The sequence below is a fragment of the Giraffa tippelskirchi genome, chromosome 11 (assembly GCF_054371585.1).
Source record: "Giraffa tippelskirchi isolate mGirTip1 chromosome 11, T2T-mGirTip1v1.2.pri, whole genome shotgun sequence".
In the NCBI taxonomy this organism is placed as follows: domain Eukaryota; kingdom Metazoa; phylum Chordata; class Mammalia; order Artiodactyla; family Giraffidae; genus Giraffa; species Giraffa tippelskirchi.
Window position 1 is genome coordinate 112,729,966 of NC_137285.1, and position 22,774 is coordinate 112,752,739.

A 22,774-nucleotide genomic window follows, 5' to 3' on the forward strand; every position below is an offset into this window, starting at 1 on the left:
CAGAAATACTGATATTAATTCTAGATTATTTTTGTTCTTTTTCAGGATCTGGTTATGGACATCCTAAGAGTATTGAGCACACCAGACTTAGAAGTACGCAAGAAGACTCTGCAGTTAGCACTGGATCTTGTCTCCTCTAGGAATGTTGAAGAGGTAAAACAAAATTCTGACATCACTTTGTAAGCTGTCAAGCCAAACATGATGTCATTCTCACTTATTTTTGCTTTGTTCTATAGCTGGTTATTGTCCTTAAGAAGGAAGTAATTAAAACAAATAATGTGTCAGAGCATGAAGATACTGACAAATACAGACAACTCCTTGTGCGAACGTTGCATTCCTGTTCTGTCCGATTTCCAGATATGGCTGCAAATGTTATTCCTGTGGTATGTAATTCCAGTGATCTTAATTTTGAAATTCTCTAAAAATAAAAATGAAGAAATTTTACTTATTTGACAGTTAAATTCTGGAAATCTCAGCTCTTTGTAGTCACTAAATCTCATGGTCAGAAGAGATCTTTTTGTCTTCTACTAAGCTCAAAAGGATAAGGACTCTGACTTCTTTCTCACATATCTTCACCAAAAAAACAACAGCAAAAGATAATGACAAATATACCTCCACATACTATTATAATTAATGTTTGTTGGTGGTGGTTTAGTTGATAAGTCGTGTCCGACTCTTGTGACCCCATGGACTGTAGCCTGCCAGACTCCTTTGTCCATGGGATTCTCCAGGCAAAAGTACTGGAGTGGGTTACTGTTTCCTTCTCCAGGGGATCTTCCCAACCCAGGGATTGAACCTGGGTCTCCTGCATTGTAGGCAGATTGTTTACCAACTGAGCTATGAGGGAAGCCCTTAATGTTTGTTACTATTACCTATAGTAAAATATTCTGTGTATGTAAATCAGTAGGGCAAATAAGTTTCTTTCAGATATCGATAATTTTATCTCGTAAATTTGAAGGATTTAGTTAGAGGAAAAATTAACATACCAAGAATGTTTTGCTTTCTGTCATTGTCAGACAAATGAGGTATGTTGTAATTTGAGATTTTGACTTTGAGCTCTGAATTTTCTCTAAAATGATTTTACTTTTAGTTACAACTGTGTGTCTCCAGTTAATTTATTTTAAATTGTGGGTTTCCAGCTTCAGTTTTTGTTTTCTTGGCTATGCTGGGCCTTTGTTACTACACAAGGGCTTTCTCTAGTTGCAGCGAGCAGGGGCTACTCTAGTTGTGGTGTGCGGGCTTCTCATTGCAGTGGCTTCTCTTGTCGCAGCATGGACTCTAGGGTGATGGGCCTCAGTAGTTGCGGTGCATGGTCTTGGTTGCTCCAAGGCATGTGGATCTTCCTGGACCCCTGGACCAGGAATCAAACCTGTGTCTCCTAGATTGGCAGGTGTATTCTTATCCACTGGACCAGCAGGGAAGTCCTCTAGCTTCAGTTTTATCATGTGTTTTGTAATAAACTTTGCTGCATATAAACTGAAAAGTCATCATGTCTTTGTTTATATAATGGTACTTGTCTCTCAACTTACATTTTGCTGTGTATTTGAAAAGTAGTATTTATTTTCTTTGTAAACTTGTTCAGTTTACTTATTAACCTTAGGTAATAGGTAATTTTCTTTCTGAAAATGTATAATTGTTATCCATTATTTTTTTCTTTTAGTTAATGGAATTTCTCAGTGACAGTAATGAAGCAGCAGCTGCAGATGTCTTGGAGTTTGTTCGTGAAGCCATTCAGCGCTTTGATAACCTGAGAATGCTTATTGTTGAGAAGATGCTTGAAGTCTTTCATGCTATCAAATCTGTCAAGTAGGTTTAAAATCTGTTTAAATGTAAAGTTAAGTAAGCATTTTACCAATTTCTGTCTTTAAGGGTAAGTTGATAGAAAATATAAGAGAGGAGAGCTGTCTTAAAACAGTTAAGACAAAATGAGACAAAATAAATGTCTGAAACATGTCACCCCTACTCTCACCCTTAGTGAATCCATAATCTATCAGCAAAAAAATTTTTGGTAAGTATGATTTAGATAGGTTTCTCCATTCTCATTTCCTCTAAAGCATCATAAATTCTAAAGTGATTAAGAAACATATTTTTATTTATTTGTTTTGTTATGTACCTTGACCAAGTGGGTTTATTACAGGGATGCAAGACTAGTTAAAAAAATTCAATCTATGTAATCCACCATATTAACAAGGGAAAGAATAGCCCCCACCCCCACCCCATGTACATACAAGCAACACTATTAGAGCTAATAAATGAGCTTAAGATTGCAGCTTACAAGATCAGTATAAAGTATCATTTGCATTTCTATACACTTGCAAGGAATAATCTGATAAGGGAAATATTTTTAAAAGGTACTATTTTGAGATACCATTATTACTTACATTCCCTCTTTAGCATTTACTGAAGTGGAGGATTGAAAATAACAGCCTAAATCTGTTATGTTTCCCTTCAGATAGCCTTTGCTAATGAGAAAGGACTACTGCATCTGAGTTTTGCTTCATTTAAATCATCAGATGGATTGTAGTAGACTTGCCTTATATCTGCCTGTATAAAAAAGAAGGGAGTACAGTGTTGATTTTATGATATGAAAATGTATTGAGATTTATGGAAGTGAGAAAGATTTGTTTCCTTTCTGGAAAAAAAAATCATGTCAAGGTTTAGCTTTTGGCAGCTATAACCTCTTAGGGTTTCGGTTTCTAGAACTTTTTTTTAATAAATTTAATGAAAATCTTAGGGAAAAGATGAGTGAACACCTAATTCAGTTCAACATTTTTAACTAGAAAATTGTTGCTTTTTTTGAGGGTTTTTTTGTTGTTGTTTTGATCCTTGGCATTCCCTCCTTTTTCATTGGTCTATTTGGCATCCCTGCTTCTTCAGTGAATTACTTTTTATATAAAAATAATACATACTTTTAATAGTGGGAGGTTATAAAATCAAATACACCTTAAACTCTGTCCAAAATAAAAGACAGCACATTTCTGGGAAGCATTTGGGTATTTTATTTTTTAACCTCCTGGGTTTACCAGTTGTAGAATGTTCCTACAAATGGTAAGAACACTTACTTTCCTTTTAATTCTTGTGACTTCAGGAGAGAATCTAAGAAACTTAGTGTCTTGTTATATTCTTTCTTAACATTTCATCCATAGTCCCTTAGAACTGCAGAATATTTTTTTCTTCCTTAAGCTTAAACTCACAAAAAAAGATCACTGCTTCAAGATTTGTTGGCCGAGTCAGTGCTTGTATTCTTGCCTTAGGATTTACCGAGGAGCATTGTGGATCCTGGGAGAATACTGTAGTACCAAGGAAGACATTCAGAGTGTGATGACTGAGGTCCGCAGGTCCCTTGGAGAGGTATGTTTTACTTTAATAAATGCTACTTTATGCGATCATTTCTATTTTAGTAAATCTGACTTTTATGTGGTGATTTACTTTTGTGTTTTTATTTAATAGTGCTTGGGCTAAAGAACATTGAAAAAATTTTAATTACCCAGATAATTAAGCCTCTGGTCAATGGAAAATTAGGGGAGTTGCCTTCCCCTGCATTGAGCCATAACACCTGTTCTTTTATCTGTATTATTTACCATTCTGGGTAAGATTTTATTTGAACAAAAGGTTATATATTTTAAAAAAGGAAAAAGAATTGTAAAACTCTGCTTAATCCTCTGTGTTATAAAAAAAAGAATTCTTGTAAGAACAGGGCTGACTTTAGAATACCTCTTTGTGTACTAAAACTGCCAGCATTTCTTCATCTAAACAAGCCCATATAGTAGAATAGAAAGAACAGTGCTTGTTGGGAACCTGGATTCCGGTCTTGCTTCTGCCAGTAATAACTCTGGGACGTTGGATATAATTTCCTTAACCTGACTGGACATCAAGTTTTTCATCTATATAATAAAGGAGTTGGTAGATAATGATTGATGACTCTTGGTGCTCATAAATTAGATGATAGACTAGTATTAAGAAATAAATACATAGTATCTACTTGGTTTAAAAGAGAGGAAGTTGGGTGACTTCCCTGGCAGTCCAGTGGTTAAGACTCCATGCTTCCTGTGCAGGGAATGCAGGTTTGATCCCTGATTGGGGAAACTAAAATCCCATATGCCATGTGGGCAAAAAAGAAAAATTAAAAGAGGAGGTTGGTAAATCTGACTACATACACATAAGTCAGATTTATTTCATTTTATGGAAGGATGGGTGCTGGTTTTGATTAGTATTTCAACGAAAGTAAGGGAGAAGAGGAATAAGGCTTAGTCACTGTCCTAAGCATTTTCCTTTTCAGGAACTTGTATGTAGAGAATTAAGATTTCCGTTTAACAGATTAAGAAACTGAAGCTCAAAGTAGTTTTAATTAATTTTCCCCGAAGGCTCAGACAGTAAAGAATCTGTCTGCACTTTGGAAGACCTGGGTTGGATCCCTGGGTTGGGAAGATCCCCTGGAGAAGGGAGTGGCTACCCACTTCAGTGTGCTTGCCTGGAGAATGCCATGGACAGAGGAGCCTGGCGGGCTACATACAGTCCATGGAGTTGCAAAGAGTTGGACATGGCTGAGTGACTAACACATTCAACACATACAACTAAAAGTAGCATCCAACTCCAAAGCCCCTCTTCTCACTACATTATTCTGGGGAGGAAAGAAAATTGGAAGCAGAGCTCCAAGTTCCAAAAAACCCCTTTGAGGGAGTAGTTCTGTAGAGAACTGTAGAAATTATTGAATATTTAAATATGTTTGGCTTCCTACTGATGTTTGATGTTTCCATTTGATTTTTAGATCCCAATTGTAGAGTCAGAGATTAAAAAAGAAGCTGGTGAATTAAAACCTGAAGAAGAAATAACTGTGGGACCAGTTCAGAAGTTGGTAACTGAGATGGGCACCTATGCAACTCAGAGTGCCCTTAGCAGTTCTAGACCAACCAAGAAAGAGGAAGAAAGGTAATTTGTGGCACCTGTGCCCTGCGAGCTATACTTCTGTGTATAAAACAGTCAGATGATTTCTTTCTCTTATTAGTTTACTCTTTTGACCCAAATAGAAATCTTCACTATTTAAGATGCTTGGAAGGAAAACGATGTTTAAGTTCTTTCTTCCAGAAATTGTGTTAATAGTTTTAATTCTCTGCTCCTAATAAATATTCTCATTGAACTGTGTTCTATTTAAACTAAGGTTACTTTACTCACATAGAAAATACTAAGTAGAGGTAACTAATGATATTTGAGTTTTATTTCCAAATAACATTTGGAAAACATATTTTCAAGATTTTGCACTTCTAATTGATGGAATAAAATTTTGATGTTTTCCTCCATATTTGCTCTCCAATTATATAGTGAAGATGATGAAAATTTTGATGAGGTCTAAAATTTTAATGGTTACTATGTATTAGGCATTGTACTAAATAAATAGCTTGTCTCTGATAGTCTTTGACAGTATCCTGTTGATTAGCCACATTTCATAGAGGAGGAATTTGAGGCTTAAAGAGGTTTGGAACTACCCAAAGGGACACAATAAATGAATATACACTTTTAATGAACATACACCTTTAACCATTTCTCTTTATTTATTTAGCTCTTTTAACATTGCAGATGTGTTAAAGCCATGCATTTTTTTTTTTTCTTTTTCCTTTTTTATTCTGAGAGGTAAAGAGGGAGCTAGTTGAGATCTTTATCATTGAAGGGTGGCAGTAAGAGTATGAAATAGGCTTCCTTGAGTCATTTATACAAAAGCTGCATGCTGCTTAAGAAGTTGGTGGGTTTCATTTGCCTTGATTGCTTTGCAGACCTCCCCTAAGAGGATTCCTTCTGGATGGAGATTTCTTTGTTGCTGCCTCCCTTGCCACAACTCTGACCAAGATTGCCTTGCGCTATGTGGCTTTGGTTCAGGAGAAGAAAAAGCAAAATGTAAGTTCATTTATTCCACATTTACCTAACATGAATATTGAGTGCTTGCTATATTCATTGAACAGTGAGGACCCAAAAGTGAATGAATGCTAAGTTCCTGTCATAAAAGAGCTTATGCTTTAATTGGGGAAATGGACACAGTAATATAATGAAATATATATATATAATATAATGATTGTAAAATTGACAGAGTAATGTAATAACAACACAGTATGATTAGTCCATTGGAAGTGATACAAGGGTTTATGAAGTTATTTCTGTTTGCTGGGATTAGTCAAAGCCCAGTGAAGGAAATGCCTCTCTCTCCAGCATCTTCATCCTGCCAGTCATTGTCTGTTTTATCCTAGAAATGCCTCTTAAATATATTCCCATTTTCACAGTTCATACCTTCCTCATGGCTTCTGACCATTCTGACTATACTCATTTACAATAATGTACTGTCGTTCTACCCAACCCCTCCTGCCATCCTTTGTGTTATTGTCCTATATTTTATTTCTGCATGTCATTTAATCAACCCTGTGATGCATTATGATTTTTTTTTCTTTAAATAGTCAATTATCTTTTATGTATATATATATATATACCATTTCTTTCCCTTTTCTTATTTACCTAGTGACCAGACTCAGGTTGGAAAGGGATATACTTAACAAGTTGTAAGTAGTTGAGAGTTGGAAACAGGACAAAGTTCAAGTACCTTCCTGGGTGGGTTGTTGTTTTCTTTTTTTCATTTTTGTTTTGTTTTCATATTTTTCTTCCTGGTAAAATACATGTAACATAAAGTTTACTGTTTAAACTATTTTTAAGTGTACTGTTCAATGTCGTTAAGTACATTCAAATTGTTAGCCATTACCACTATCCCTCTCCAGAACTTTTTCATCATCCCAAACTGAAACTAACCAGCAAACGATAACCCCATATTCCCTCCCCTAGTCCTTGGCCACCACCATTCTGCTTTTCTGCCTCTATAAACTTGCCTGTTCTACAAACCTAGTATAAATGGAATTATACAGTATTTGTCCTTCAGTGACAGTCTTATTTCATTTAGCATAATGTCTTCAAGGTTCATTTGAATGATAGCATTGTCAGAACTTCTTTCTTTTTTCAGGCTGCCTAATATTCTCCTGTTACTGTTTATCCATTCATCCATTATAAATAGTCAATTTTCTTCTAAATATTTTTTAATGAGAAAAAAGTTATACTTACAGTACTTTTCATTTTTTGTATAAAGGCAGATTTCTATCTGATATTTTCTTCCTGCCTGAAGAAGTTGATTATTCTTATAGTGCAGGTCTGCTGATGGTGAATTCTTTCAGCTTTCATTTGCCTAAAAAAAAATCTTTGCTTTCATTTAAAAAAATCACTTTGTGGTAAAACTGAGTGTTTTTTATTTTTATTTTTATTTATCTCTCTTTTCAGATTGCTCAAATAAGGAGTGATGTAATAAAAATTAATGAGAAAAAAGTCAGTCATGGTTAAAGCACTGAAGTACAAATCTTGTTAATATTGTAGTGGAGATAGAAACATCAAAAGATAGGATTACATTACCAAATATATTAACAAAAACCTTTCCTTCCTCAGAAAAAGTTTATTGTGACTTTTATGTGTGAAACACTTTTTCCCTAGTAGTGATCGTTTTTTATTTTACCATATTTTAGTTTCATTTAACTTTATAACATTTTCCCTATGCTATTGTAAACCCTTCCTAATCATAATAATGTTTAATAGCTCCATAATAATCCATTAGATTCTTTCATGTAGTCATACCTCCATATAATAAGACACTTTATTTTTAGATTAGGGATTTTTGAAGGATTAAAAAAAAATTTTTTTTTTAAATATAGCTTTCCTCGTAAGTCCATAAATAAGATTCAGAGGATCAGGTAAATTATAAGATGTGTTATCTCTTTTTAATCAGTTACTTTTATTTATGAGGAATAACATACTTTGTAACTCTCTGAGGGCCCTTATTTATTTATTTAGGTCTTGTCTGTTCTTTAAATTATGCTTCTTAAAAATCTCCAACATTTTATGTCTTGGTTCTGCAAGTTGGGAGAGCATTTGCTGGAATCTGTTTAAGAGAACCAGCTTTCTGGTAACATACTAGTTCAAGAAATTTGCCACCTTTGGTACAAGGCAGAAGGAAGTTTGGTTGTTCATCACTATGCTGTCTTGGCTTTCCTTCATTTATGCCTTTTCCAACACTCTTCATTTCTTAACGTAGATCTGACTTTCTCTCTGGTATTATACACCTTTTGCCTAAAGAATTTGCTTTAACTTTTCTTGTAGTGCAGATTTGTTGACAGTTAATTCTTTTGGTTTTTGTTTTTCTGAAAAAGCCCTTATTTCTCCTTCAGGTTTGAAAGATATCTTTGTAGGTATAGCATTCGAGGTTGACAGTTTTTCTTTAGCCTTGTAAAGATGTTGTTTCATTGTTCTCTGGCTTTCAGTAACTATCAGGATGTTGCTCTTGTGCCTCTTTGTGGAGTGTGTCCTGTTTCCCTCCAGCTGGTTTTGGATTTTCTCTTTATCACTATAATTATAATTTCAGGTTTCAGTCATTTGATTAAGATATGCTTTAATGTGATTTTCTTTATGTTTCCTTTGCTTATGGTTCATTGAGCTTCTTGAATATGTGGTTTTATAGTTTTCATTAAATTTGAGAAATTTTTGGTCATTATTTCTTTAGCTACTTTTTTCTGTCTCCCTTTCTCTTTCCTTCTGGAGACCATACCTGGACTCAAAGAATTATTACATTCATTCTTCCCAGGCTTCTGATAATTTTTTCATGTATGTATGCTGATCACAAAGTGTAGATACATTTACATCATATTGGTGGAAAACAATACGGAAAACCAAGGGACTGGTCTAGATTAAAAGGGGCTAAAGAGAATAATAAATAAAATATATGAACCTGATCCTGGATTAAAAAAATTTTTTTGTGACAATTAGGAAGATTTAGTTGAATTTGGAGTGTAGTAGATGTATTTGGGAATTGTTACATTTCTTGGGTGAGATAATGATATTATGATTATCCAGGAAACTGTCCTGAATCAAGAGATGATTTCTAAAGCACTTATGAAGTAGATTCTTACTTTCATACATTAAGCCAAAAAAATTGTTATTGTTGTTTAGTTGCTAAGTCAGAAGTCTGACTCTTTGTGACACCATGGACTGTAGACTACCAGGCTCCTCTGTCCATGGGATTTCCCAGGCTAAAATACTGGAGTGGGTTGCCATTTCCTTCTCCAGGGGAACTTCCCAACCCAGAGATTGAATCCACATCTCCTACATTGCAGGCAGATTCTTTACCATTGAGCCACCTCAGAAGCCCAAGCCAAAAAAATAAATGTACATATATGGGTAGAATAAGAAAGCAGTTTTGGCAGAATATTAACAATTGATGAAGTGTATCATTTTTGGGCTCCAAAATCAATGCAGACAGTGACTGCAGCCACGAGATTAGAAAAACACTTGCTCCTGAAGAATAGCTATGACACACCTAGACAGTGTATTAAACAGCAGAAACATCACTTTGCCAACAAAGGTCCATATAGTCAAAGCTATGATTTTCTGGTAGTCGTGTATGGATGTGAAAGTTGAACCATAAAGAAGACTAAGAGTTGAAGAATTAGGAATTAGCTTTCGAACTGTGGTGCTGGAGAAGACACCTGAGAGTCCCTTGGACTGCAAGGAGATCAAACCAGTCGATCCTAAAGATAATCAACTCAGAATATTCATTGGAAGGACTGATGCTGAAGCTGAAGCTGCAATACTTTGACCACCTGATATGAAGAACAAATTGGAAAAGACCCTGATGCTAGGAAAGGTTGAGGGCAAGAGGAGGAGGAGGCAACAGAGGATGAGATGGTTGGATGGCATCACTGACTCAATGGACGTGAGTGAGCAACTCAGGGAGATAGTGAAAGACAGGGAAGCCTGGCATGCTGCAGTTCATGGGGTCACAAAGTGTCAGACATGACTTGGAGACTGAACAGTAACAACAAATCATTCTTTTAACTTTCTGAAGTTGGAAAATGTAAGAGAAAATAGTTTAAAAACCTGTACTCTCTATCAGTTGAGGGTTATGAAGGTTTTAGAGGGTGGCAGGAAGAAGAAGGGTATAACAAAATAAAATCTAAAATATTTGAAATCTTATTCAGGTTAAGTGATACTAGGTTTAATTTCTTGGATTTTGAGTTATATTAAAGTGACATTATTGCATTTGAATAAGCCTGACAATAAATAAACCATTTCTCTTCTTGTCTAGTCTTTTGTTGCTGAAGCGATGTTGCTCATGGCCACTATCCTACATTTGGGAAAATCCTCTCTTCCTAAGAAGCCAATTACAGACGATGATGTAGATCGAATCTCCTTGTGCCTCAAGGTCTTATCTGAATGTTCACCTTTAATGAATGACATTTTCAATAAGGAATGCAGACAGTCCCTTTCTCACATGTTATCTGCTAAACTTGAAGAAGAGAAACTATCCCAGAAGGTAAGGTATATATATGATAAAGGCATAAAAGTGCTTTGTGTTCTTTGTCGTTGATTTTTCAGTTCTCATGTGTGAGGCGTTTCTATGTTGAAGGCTTCCAAAAAGCTATCTTTTTTTCCAAATTAAAGTTGATATATTGTTTTCACAACACAGAAAGAATCTGAAAAGAGGAATGTGACAGTACAGCCTGATGACCCCATTTCCTTCATGCAACTAACTGCAAAGAATGAAATGAACTGCAAGGAAGATCAATTTCAGCTGAGTTTGCTGGCAGCAATGGGTAACACACAGAGAAAAGAAGCCACAGATCCCCTAGCATCTAAACTTAACAAGGTAACTATGTGTCAGATACACCAGTGAGTTATTTAATTGGCTGCTTAAGAAAGTAGTAATCAAGAATTTGTTGGTCCTGCTGTTTATTGTAAAGAAAAATAACTTGTACAGCATATTTTTTTGTCATTACTGTGATTGATAGGTTCATTAAACATGAATTGAAACTCCGTGGAACCTGATACTTTTCTATATGCTAGTACTATTAGTCCTGTGGCTGATTTCATAACTTGTTCCAGTTGTGTGTCAAATTACCGTAAACTAAAACATAGAGCCAAGGGGTCCTGAGAGGTTAACTAGAGCTTTGAAAAGGTAGAACACTAGCCTCCACCCCCGCATCCTGCCCTCAGTTTCTCCTGTCCCCTGCTACTTTAAACAGAGCAGCTCCACTTTTATATTCTTAATATATTGAGTTCTGTATAAGATTTCATTACAAAAATTATTCTGATCTCTCTATCTCTTCTCACATATTAAATTTACACATCTGTGACCTAGTTTAATCCTTCCTCTGTTAGATAAGTAAACAGTCTCAAATTGATTTTGTTGCCCAAGATTGATTTTGTTGTAAGATCAGTGGCAGAATAGGAACTACTAAAACACTTTCTCCCTTAAAATTGGTAATTGATATTGACTGTATTACAGTTATAAAATTTTTTCACTTTGTTTTTTTAAATTAAAATCAAATTTACCCTCAACTTATTTAAAAATATATATCAGTTGATTTGGCTGTGTCAGATCTTAGTTGTGGCACTTGCTTAGTTGCCCTGCAACATAAGAGATCTTAGTTGCCTGACCAGGGATCAAACCTTCATCTCCTGTATTGCAAAGTGGATTCTTGACCACTGGACCACCAGAGAAATCCTCTCTTAACTGTTTTTAAGTGGCATGAAGTGCATTCACATTATTATGTAACCATCAGCACCATCTATCCCCTGAACTTTTTTCATTTTTCAAAACTGAAACTCTATGCCCATGAAATAATATTTCCCCACTCCCATCTTGCCTCAGCCCTTGGTAGTCACATTCTACATTTTATCCCAGTAAATTTGACTATGCCAGGTACCTGATATTAGTGGAATCATACAATTTCATCCTTTTGTGACTGGTTTCTTAGTCCATTTAGCCTAATGTCTTCAAGGTTCATCCATTTTGTAGCATGTGTCAGAATTTCCTTTCCTTGAAGGCTAAATATATATACCACATTTTGTTTATCTATTTATCTGTTGATGGACACTTGGGTTGCTTCCACCTTTTGGTTGTTGTGAGTAATGCTGCCATGAATGTGGATGTTTGGATATCTCTTTGAGGTTCTACTTTCTTTTGTGTTAAACCCAGAAATGGAATTGCTGGATAGTATAGTGATTCTGCTTTAGTTTTTTGAGGACCGCTGTACTGTTTTACATAGCAGCTGCACTGTTTTACATTCCAGCCTTCAATGCAGAAGGGGTTCTGATTTCTCCATTTTCTTGCCAACACTTATTTTTCATTTCTATTATAGTAACCATCCTAATGGATGTGAAGTGACATCTTGTTTTGGTTTTGATTTGCATTTCCCTAGTGATTAGTGATGTTGGGTGTAATGTCTACTCACGTCATTTGCGAGTGATTTTCATCTGGTTAATTGTGTTCTTTATGTTGAGTTGTAGGATTTCTTTATGTATTCTAGATACAAGTCTCTTATCAGATGTATGATTTGCAAATGTTCTCTTCCATTCTGTGGGTTGCCTTTTCACTGTGTTAATAATGCTCTTTGATGCACAAAAGTTTGTGATTTTTGATGTAGCCTAATTTACCTATTTTTTTTCTTTTGCTGCCTATGTTTTTGGTGATAATATTACATTTAAAAAATATATATACTCTGGATTTTTCTTTTTTTGTTTGTTTTTAATGGAGTCTCAACGAATCAAACACAATTGAGCAACTGAACTGAACTGGATATCTTTTTAAAAGTTTTGGTGGGGGTACATCTAAAAATTTATATTCATGAAATTACAAGAATTTCTTGCTTGTAATTATTTTTCCTGAGTTTGAGTAACAACCAGTGAGTTTTATGTGCTGAGGGATTTAACTGAAAATCTGTTCAAATCTATTCAGTTCCTAAGTTGGGGTAATGTTTAATTTATTTGCTGAACATATTTAACATGGTAATACGTAAGTTTCAATTACAATGTTTAAATTATAAAACAATTTTATTATACCCATTTCGAATGACTGGTATAATCTAAGTGCATCTGTTAATCACCTAACATTCCTAGTCATTTGGCTAGATATATTTGATTGTCTCAGTCATTTGATTATTTTTGTTTGACAGGTTACCCAGTTGACAGGTTTCTCAGATCCTGTGTATGCAGAAGCCTATGTTCATGTCAACCAGTATGATATCGTCCTGGATGTCCTTGTTGTGAACCAAACCAGTGACACCTTACAGAACTGCACATTAGAGTTAGCTACTCTGGGTAAGGAAATTTACCATAAGGAAAAGTTTTATTATATGGTAAATCTTTATGACAGGTTATTAAGAGAAATGTACAAGTTTTAGTATAAGAATTCTCTCGAGCCCTTTGTGACATTTTGAATCAAGTCTTAGTTTCTGAGCCTCTGTGATATTTTCTTATGCTTATGTTCTTTGGTACTCCTAGATAGGTTTATTCAGTGAGCTTGATCTAACATATGTCAATTTTTTAAAATATACATAAGAACTGTTTATATTATAGATTTACCAGATAGCTTAGTTAAAGTTTCAATTGCCTTAGTACAGAACAAGGTATTTTCTGAGTTCGTAACTAAATACATACCCCATGTGTGGCCAAAGTAATACATTGTCACATGTGAGATTTTCTTTTTCTTCTTAATAAAGACACATGAATTAGACTTTCTCTGATCATTTACACATCTGGCTTTGAAGTTGGAAAATACAAATTGTATGCAAGAACAGTGCCCTTTACCTACAAAATTCTATATGACTTAAGCAAGAGTTAGAGGCTTTAAGAAATCAAGGGAGGAAATAGTTCTGCCCTGTCTTCCTCAGCATAGCTTGAGGCTTGCATAAAGAACTAATTCTTTCTGCAGGTTGTTTTACCTTTCTTTGTAATGGACTGTATAGTTTAAGACTTCAGCTTTTTGAAAAGTTTGTATCCATTCACTGAAATAAAATGGTATGCCCAAAATACCCCCACACACACATATATGAATTTAAATATAGGATTATTCTGAGAAGCCTATTACCTTTTAAAAGAAAATGTGCACATTGATGTGAATAATAGTGTTAAATGATTTTTTTTGTCCTCATATTTGAATCATAATCCTTTTTTTATTATTTGTTATGCTAGAAACTATTGAGCTGTATTTTAAGGTTTTATGATTGGAGAGGTTAATATGTATGTCTTTTTAGCCATGTCTAAATTTTTTTTCAGGGGACTTGAAACTTGTGGAAAAACCATCTCCTTTGACTCTTGCTCCTCATGATTTTGCAAATATTAAAGCTAATGTCAAAGTAGCATCAACAGAAAATGGAATAATTTTTGGTAATATAGGTAAGGAATTGTTTTACAGCCTGTGATGTTTGGATGTTTTTATTAAAGAATTTCTGTAATGAGTAGCTGTGTAACATTTCTTGAGGACAGGACTTGAATCCATTCATTTATTGATTTATGGGGCATCTGCTGTGCTAGTCAGTGTTGTGTTATGTTCTGGATATACAGAAATGAGAGTCACTGTCCTCAAACTGTCAAGCAAGAGGAGAAGAATAAGTAATATAACGTTACAATACAGTATACTAATAGCTAGTTTATATACTATGTGCTTTGGAATCATGGGAAAATGCTAACTATGGAAGGCTTTATAAAGGAGGAAGGAATGTTACCAACCTTTGAACTAAGTCTAAAACTGTGCACAGGTGTTTGTTGCCAGGCCACCGAAGGATTAGCTTGCACAAAAGTAGTCAATAAGCTCTCTTTTTTTAAAAAAGCAGTTTCTGTGTTAGGAACAAAAAAATCTCTGTCCTCAGATAGCTTCTAGTTCAGTAAGGGAAAACAGATACATGAAATAGATAATGTGCAGTACAGAATGTTAAGTGCTGTGACAGAAGCTCGTGCTGGGTGAAGTGGACATCTACGCAGAGATTCGGTTATTTCTTGCAGAGTGGTGGGAGGTTGGGAGGAAAGGCTTTGTGGAGGAGCTGAAGCTCAAGCAGGGTTTTGAAAGATCAGTAAGTGGTCTACAGAGATTCAGTTGAATCAAATGCAAGTAGTTTGATATACCCAGAGTTGAGAGTGGGCTAGAGCCTGATGATAGAAAAGAGTGAGGTTGAGGTTAGTGACAGCTGTACTATACTTGTCATGCTAAGAATTTCAGACTTGATCCTGGATATAAAGAGGAGCCATTGAGGAATTATTGGTGAATCACATGATTAAATGTTTCTTTGGCAGCACTAAAGAAGACTGATTGGAAGAGGCAGGAAGGTTAGCTAGTAGATTTGCAGTAGCCCAGGTGAGAGATGACAGAGAGTTTGAACCAGCACAGTAATGGCCAGGATGAAGAGAAGGGCTGAATATAATAGATATTAAGGGGGCAGAATGTCCAGGACATGGTTACTGATTGAACAGTAAGTGCCTAGAGCAACCCTCAGATTTCCTTCTTGGGTGTGTTGGGTTGGTATTTATGTTAATCACTGAAATGGAATACAGGAGAGAAGGACAGATTTGAGAGATACAGTAAATTAAACTGTCTTTAATTACTGAAGGGCAGTTTGAGATGAGCCTGGAACTTGAACAGAAGGTCTAAAGTAGAGATGAATATTTGTTTTTAAACTATAGAAATGGAAGAAATTACCTAGAGAGGGCATAAAGAGTTAGAGAGGGGAGATTTGAAAACTGAATCCAAGAGAACAAGAATATTAAAAGCTGTTCAGAGTCTTTTATTCAGAGCAATATTAAAAGAAGGAGAAGCATGTAAAGGCAGTGTGGTTAGAGAAGTAAGGAAAAATCTTGAAGACATGTCCAAAGCTGCAGAAGATCTACAAGAAGGGTCCTTCAGATTTGACTATCAATGATACTAAAACATTGCTTATGGTATGTCTTGGGCAATGGTGGAAGGTTCAGGGCTACATTGGTCTTAGAGAAATAAAGATAGTGGAGAAATTTTGGGGGGGCTCCAAAATAACTGCAGATGGTGATTGCAGCCATGAAATTAAAAGATGCTTACTCCTTGAAAGGAAAGTTATGACCAACCTAGACAGCATATTAAAAAGCAGAGACATTACTTTGCCAACAAAGGTCTGTCTAGTCAAGGCTATGGTTTTTCCAGTAGTCATGTATGGATGTGAGAGTTGGACTATAAAGAAAGCTGAGTGCCAAAGAATTGATGCTTTTGAACTATGGTATTGGAGAAGACTCTTGAGAGTCCCTTGGACTGCAAGGAGATGCAACCAGTCTATCCTAAAGGAGATCAGTCCTGGATGTTCATTGGAAGGCCTGATGTTGAAGCTGAAAGTCCAATAATTTGGCCACCTGATGCGAAGAGCTGACTCATTTGGAAAGACCCTGATGCTAGGAAAGCTTGAGGGCAGGAGGAGAAGGGGATGAGAGAGGATGAGATGGTTGGATGGCATCACCAACTCGATGGACATGGGTTTGGGTGAACTCCAGGAGTTGATGATGGACAGGGAGGCCTGGCGTGCTGCAGTTCATGGGGTCGCAAAGAGTCAAACACGACTGAGCAGCTGAACTGAACTGAACTGAAAGATAGTGAGTGTAGATCCCTCTGAGTGTAGGACCTTGGTTTTGATAACATTGAGAGGGGGCAGTAGCCAGAAAAGAAGTAAATAATGAGGGAAGATTTTTTTTGAAGATGAGAGAGCCTTGATGATGTTCATAAACTCTAATGGAAGAAAGTCAGTATGAAGGTAAAGATATTAAGAGTGAAAGAGATGATGACTAATGGAGTGAAGTCCAAAACCAAAGCAGGCATCACAGACGGCAACAAGTATTAGCCTTGAAAATGAGGCGGTGAAGGTTGATAAGTTGATTCAGAGAAAAATACATTTATTTTTAGGCGTGGCGCTGAAAATTAGAGGAACTATTCTCGGTAAGCTCAGTTTTCTCTAAAAGTAGATAGCGTGGGGGAATGTCAAGAGGAGAGGCTAAAAGGAGGAAAGGTATGCTCAAGTCAGATTATGACTTTCTGCTATGGAAGAAACAGTTATAGAATCAAACAGTATTGTGTCATTAAGTACTATAGCTCAGCAATATTCATCCAGAAATGTTTGTTAGGCATCTATCTTTCCACAGTGTCTATAACACATTGCACCTGCTATGTAAGCACTCATTGACTTTGAATCCTGGCCTCTACCACTTAACCAGTCTTGTGACCTTGAGCAACTTAACTTTTCTGTTTTTGTTTTTCTATAAGATGGAAAGTAATAATACTGTAACATAGGATTGATGGGAATATTAAGTGGGTAGGTAGTTTGTAAAACATATAGAATAGAGCCCAGTATATAGTAAGCAGAACTATTTGCTAATATCGTAGTTGTTATTTGGAAATACAAAAACTTTTAAATTAAAATTTGCCTTTGGTGATTCAGAATCTTTTTACATTGCAGTTTATGATGTCTCTGGAGCAGCAAGTGACAGAAATTGTGTGGTCCTCAGTGATATTCACATTGACATCATGGACTATATCCAGCCTGCAACTTGCACTGATGCCGAATTCCGTCAGATGTGGGCCGAATTTGAATGGGAAAACAAAGTTAGTCCTTAGACGATTTTCTTAAACTCCTTATCTTTTTTTTTGGCTAGTGTTGAGGGATTCTTTGATAAAATTAATCCCAGATGTGAAAAGCAAAGTCTTTCAGTATCTGTGCTTATAAATTAGCCTTAACTGCAAAGCACACAAGTAGTTTGGTTAGGTTACTGTTGTAAATTGGTGAGAGGAACAGTTCTATAATTAATCTAATTGTTCGAGACATGAACAATGTTCCATCCCTTGTGTTTATGGATAGAGACTTACCGCTGAATCAGTATCCAACAGAAGCTTTGCACAGTCAGTGGCTTGCTAGCGAACTTTGTTCCGTGAGCCGTGGTTTTTATCGGAACCGTTCCATGTGCGGCGTGTTGGCCGTCTGTGAAGGGGTCTGTGCTCGGAGGCCCTGAACCTTCTCAGAACCTTCTCAGAACCGTTCCATGTGCGGCGTGTTGGCCGTCTGTGAAGGGGTCTGTGCTCGGGGGCCCTGAACCTTCTCAGAACTGTTCTGTGTGCGGCGTGTTGGCCGTCTGTGAAGGGGTCTGTGCTCGGGGGCCCTGAACCTTCTCAGAACCTTCTCAGAACCATTCCATGTGCAGCGTGTTGGCCGTCTGTGAAGGGGTCTGTGCTCGGAGGCCTTGTGAAGGGGTCTATGCTCGGAGGCCCTGAACCTTCTCAGAACCTTCTCAGAACCGTTCTGTGTGCGGCGTGTTGGCCGTCTGTGAAGGGGTCTGTGCTCGGGGGCCCTGAACCTTCTCAGAACCGTTCTGTGTGCGGCGTGTTGGCCGTCTGTGAAGGGGTCTGTGCTCGGAGGCCCTGAACCTTCTCAGAACCTTCTCAGAACCGTTCCATGTGCGGCGTGTTGGCCGTCTGTGAAGGGGTCTGTGCTCGGGGGCCCTGAACCTTCTCAGAACCTTCTCAGAACCGTTCCGTGTGTGGCGTGTTGGCCGTCTGTGAAGGGGTCTGTGCTCGGGGGCCCTGAACCTTCTCAGAACCTTCTCAGAACCGTTCTGTGTGCGGCGTGTTGGCCGTCTGTGAAGGGGTCTGTGCTCGGGGGCCCTGACGCCGGCAGCGGTTGGATTTGGTGGATGTCATGCACCGTTCGTTGCCCACTCTTCCCCTAAGTGCTGGGAGGAGGTTTGACTATGACACATAAGTGATGGTTTTATCAGCACCAAGGTAAGACATTCACAACTTTCTCACTGTGAAAAGTATAATCTCATGACTTTTTTCCTCTTCCTCTGTATAGGTGACGGTTAACACAAATATAGTTGATTTAAACGACTATTTACAGCACATATTAAAGTCAACCAACATGAAATGCCTCACTCCAGAGAAGGTAAGATTTGCCTGGGTACTTCCTAAGTCTGATAGAGGGTAATGCTGGATTCTTGGCTTCCTTGTATTTCCTGTAGTATGGTGTGTTTTTACTTAGCCTGAGAAAAGCAGTGTCATTCTGGACTAGTTAGAAAAAGCTATCCCGTACAATGTGCGAATCTGCTTACTGCCTTCTACTGAAATAGGAGCAGTATCTGCTTGTCCCTAGAGCAGTGACCCAACTAAATAGTCAGGTTGACTTTTCAGTCTTCTCCCTTTCAACTAAAGACTTATTCCAAAGTGTACTAGATTAGAAAATGTCCGTGACCTCTTCTTTTGATTCTGATGTGGGTCAGAATATATCTGATCAAGTATGGGATTGTTAATTTTCTGCTATGTTTGTGTATGTATGAAAAAAATACTAGAGAGAAAGACCAAAAACTGAAGCTGGGAATGTAAGGAAGTTTTCTTTATAAAATTTCTGCTAATGTTGTAGTACTGATTTAATCAGTGAAAGAATACTGCCAGACCAAATCAAGTAGGGTTTAATTCATGTTAGTTTATTCAACAGATATTGAGTCTGATAAATATTATATGCCCAGTACTCTGTGAGCTGCTGGATATACAATAATGAAGAAAATAAAAATAGTCTCTTTCTTCATAGAGCTTAAGGTCTGGTGTAGGTGGCAGTCCGACTCTAAACAAAGAATATAGAAATGCAAATTAGGATAAGTGCTATTTCTTTAAGATCAGGTTTATCAAGATACAGACACAGTAAAGCTCACACATTTTACACATATAGTTCTGTGAGTATCAACAAGTTCATACAGTCATGTATGAATAAGTGGTGAATAAGCTGCTTTAAGTGGTGATGATTTACCTGTGCTGTTTAGTCCTGCTTATGTGTAGTTCTCTAGTGTTGAATTTATCACAAATTTCTTGCAGGCGCTTTCTGGGTACTGTGGCTTTATGGCAGCCAACCTCTATGCTCGTTCCATATTCGGAGAAGATGCACTTGCAAATGTGAGCATTGAGAAGCCAATACAACAGGGACCAGAGGCCCCTGTTACTGGCCACATAAGAATTCGTGCAAAGAGTCAGGTAACAGTTGCGTTTTTTGAGATGGTCTCTGAACTGAATAAAAAGAGAAAGAGTCTGTGTCTCTCATTTCTATATGTAGTGCCCTCTGTCATACTAGTGTTCTGTACATTGCTCGTACTCCGTTGCTCAGTTGTGTCTGACTCTTTGCAACCCATGGACTGTAGCCTGCCAGGCTCCTCTGTCCATGTGATTTTCCAGTCAAGAATACTGGAGTGAGTTGCCATTCCCTTCTCCGGGAGTCTTCCCGACCCAAAGATTGAACCCACGTTTCCTGCATTGGTGGATTCTTTACCACTGAGCTACCTGGGATGCCAACCATCTTATGTAATGTCCATTTAAATATACCAGTTTTATATACTTTCATCTCAATTCTGTAAATTTTTATGCCTTTAACCTTTGTTTTCATTTAGGATCCAATCAATCCAATCAGCAGGCTTGGTCTTAGAGGAGGAGTTTTAGAAGTTTTTTTTTTTCCCCTGTCCATTTTACTGACCCTTGTATAAAAAGTTCTGGCATCTCAAGAGTGAGGTTGAGCTGAGGAGTTCAGACCCTTTGGTCTAACTGTTGCCCCAATAATAACTGGTCAGATATATCAGTGCAAATTTTTGTAGCCTCTTAAATGCATATTTTAAAACTGGGTAAATAGAACAGACTTGTTTGGCTTTTAATGTTGGGGACCAGTAGGGGGTCCCTTTTGGCCCGTTTAACCTTAGGTAGTATAGTAATATCAAATCTTGTTTTAATCACATAAACGCCCATTTTATTTATCCCATTTTAAATAACCATCTAAAGATTCTTTTATTCTTGTGAAATAACTCCTTTAAAAAAAAAAAATTCAACCTTGTTGGAAATTATAGCCAGTCTTTCCTTACAGATTTTTACTGTTGACAATAGATGCATATATATATGAATATATGTATACAATTTTTATATTTATAATATTTTATATCTAATACATTTCCTATTTATAATATGATTATATATTAATTTTTATATTTATAACAATGTTATTTATATCTATAATATATACTATTTTTAATATTTCTAATAATTATATATAATATATATGCATCTAATGCAACCTCACTCTGGCTCAGATGGCAAAGAATCCGCCTGCAATGCAGGAGACCTGAGTTCAATCCCTGGGTCAGGACGATCCCCTAGAGGAGAGCATGGCAGCCCACTCCAGTATTCTTGCCTGGAGAATCCCCATGGACAGAAGAGCCTGGTGGGCCACAGTCCATGAGGTCACAAAGAGTAGGACACAACTGAGCAACTAAGCACACACACATATTTATAATAATCATACTTGTAAAGAATCCGCCAGCAATGCAGGAAACCCCGTTCGATTCCTAGGTCGGGAAGATCCTCTGGAGAAGGGATAGGCTACCCACTCCAGTATTCTTGGGCTTCCCTGGTGGCTCAGCTGGTAAAGAAGCCACCTGCAATGCAGGAGACCTGGGTTTGATTCCTGGGTTGGGAAGATCCCCTGGAGAAGGGAAAGGCTACCCACTCCTGTATTCTGGGCTGGAGAATTCCATGGACTGTATAGTCCATGGGGTCACAAAGAGGCAGACATGACTGAGCAACTTTCACTTTTCATTCTTGAAATGTAACTCCTTCCTTTAATAAATGGTCCACCTTTTGGGTCTGTCATTCTGGTTTATTTGCAGTCAGATTAATTCCTGTGGAGTGTTTGTAATGTATTCTTTAGTTTTTTTGAAATCTAGTGACTCTTTGTAAATCTAGCACTACAAGTACTTAACCAAGTAAAGTTTTGTTGAGTCTGTTTTGTACATCTTAGTTTCAGTGTTGATGTGGTATCATTGAATGGGAGCTTGGTTAAGATGGAATAACCTACTGATTACACATGGTTTTAATAATTATGTATAAACATCTTCATTCTTTCTTACAGGGAATGGCCTTAAGTCTTGGGGATAAAATCAACTTGTCTCAGAAGAAAAATAGTATATAAGAATAAACAAAAAAGTCTTTGCAGCTTTACAGTTAAAATTTAGGTATGGGCTTACTGGACTCCAACAGCTTTTGTACTCTTTGTGCTTTGTGTTATATAGAATCTGAGTTCATGCTGAATGCATTCCAGCCAATAATTTATAGCCTTTCCCTTAAATCAAGATTGATTTTAAAATTATAGTTTGTCTTTTGTCTTAACAGTTTTGAATGCTGTCCTCAAAGTATATAATGTTTCTCACATGTATCAAGACCATTTTCACAGTACAATAAACAGATCTATTCCTAAGTCTTTTGTTGTTTTATGAATAAATGTGTAATAACATCATGTTAGTTACATAACAGTGAATATCTTTTAGTTGCATTATAGATTTCTGTTATAAATTTAAATTGCTGTTTGAGTTGCGAATATATGAACTTTATTAAGAGAATCTAAAGATAGAGTAATTTGAAATGAGCTAGGCCTTGATTTACTTGATTAATGGTCACTGATTTAATATTCTGACGTCAGTGTATCTAAAAATGCCTCATCATGTTCTAAAGGTCTTTCCTCTGAAATTTAGGTCCTAGAAGAAAGTATCAAATACCTTGAGAAAACAAATCCATCTTCATTTTATCTTTTAATTAGTTTTTATTGGCATTTGGTTGATTTACAATGTTGTGTTAGTTTCTGCTATACAACAAAGTGAATCAGCTGTATGTATACGTATATCCCCTTTTTCTTAAGATTTCCTTTCCATTTAAGTCACTGCAGAGCATTGAAGAGAGTTTCCTGTGCTATACAGTAGGTACTCATTAGTTGTCTATTTTATACATAGTAGTCTATATATATATATATTCCAATCTCTCCATACTCCCACTCTCCTCTTCCCCCTTGGTATCCATATGTTTGTTCTCTACATCTGTGTATCTATTTCTGCTTTGCAAATA

At 36.7% G+C, this 22,774-nt stretch overlaps 1 protein-coding gene across 2 annotated transcripts in view; it reads left to right on the top strand.

Moving 5' to 3' along the window:
• COPB1 (coat protein complex I subunit beta 1) overlaps positions 1 to 22,133 on the top strand; it is a 36,082-nt gene extending 13,949 nt beyond the window's left edge. The window contains exons 9-22 of one of the 2 annotated variants that reach the window (XM_081545079.1): positions 46 to 153; positions 237 to 383; positions 1,661 to 1,806; positions 3,255 to 3,351; positions 4,769 to 4,929; positions 5,769 to 5,889; positions 10,157 to 10,384; positions 10,538 to 10,717; positions 13,026 to 13,170; positions 14,128 to 14,247; positions 17,316 to 17,461; positions 18,705 to 18,832; positions 19,690 to 19,873; positions 21,789 to 22,133. In XM_081545079.1, the coding sequence (XP_081401205.1) occupies positions 46 to 153; positions 237 to 383; positions 1,661 to 1,806; positions 3,255 to 3,351; positions 4,769 to 4,929; positions 5,769 to 5,889; positions 10,157 to 10,384; positions 10,538 to 10,717; positions 13,026 to 13,170; positions 14,128 to 14,247; positions 17,316 to 17,461; positions 18,705 to 18,832; positions 19,690 to 19,873; positions 21,789 to 21,848 (1,971 nt within the window). In that variant the 3' untranslated portion in view covers positions 21,849 to 22,133. The remainder of the gene's footprint in view (positions 1 to 45; positions 154 to 236; positions 384 to 1,660; positions 1,807 to 3,254; positions 3,352 to 4,768; positions 4,930 to 5,768; positions 5,890 to 10,156; positions 10,385 to 10,537; positions 10,718 to 13,025; positions 13,171 to 14,127; positions 14,248 to 17,315; positions 17,462 to 18,704; positions 18,833 to 19,689; positions 19,874 to 21,788) is intronic. The other variant, XM_081545080.1, reaches the window with a different exon arrangement.
• The last annotated feature ends 641 nt before the right edge of the window (positions 22,134 to 22,774 follow it).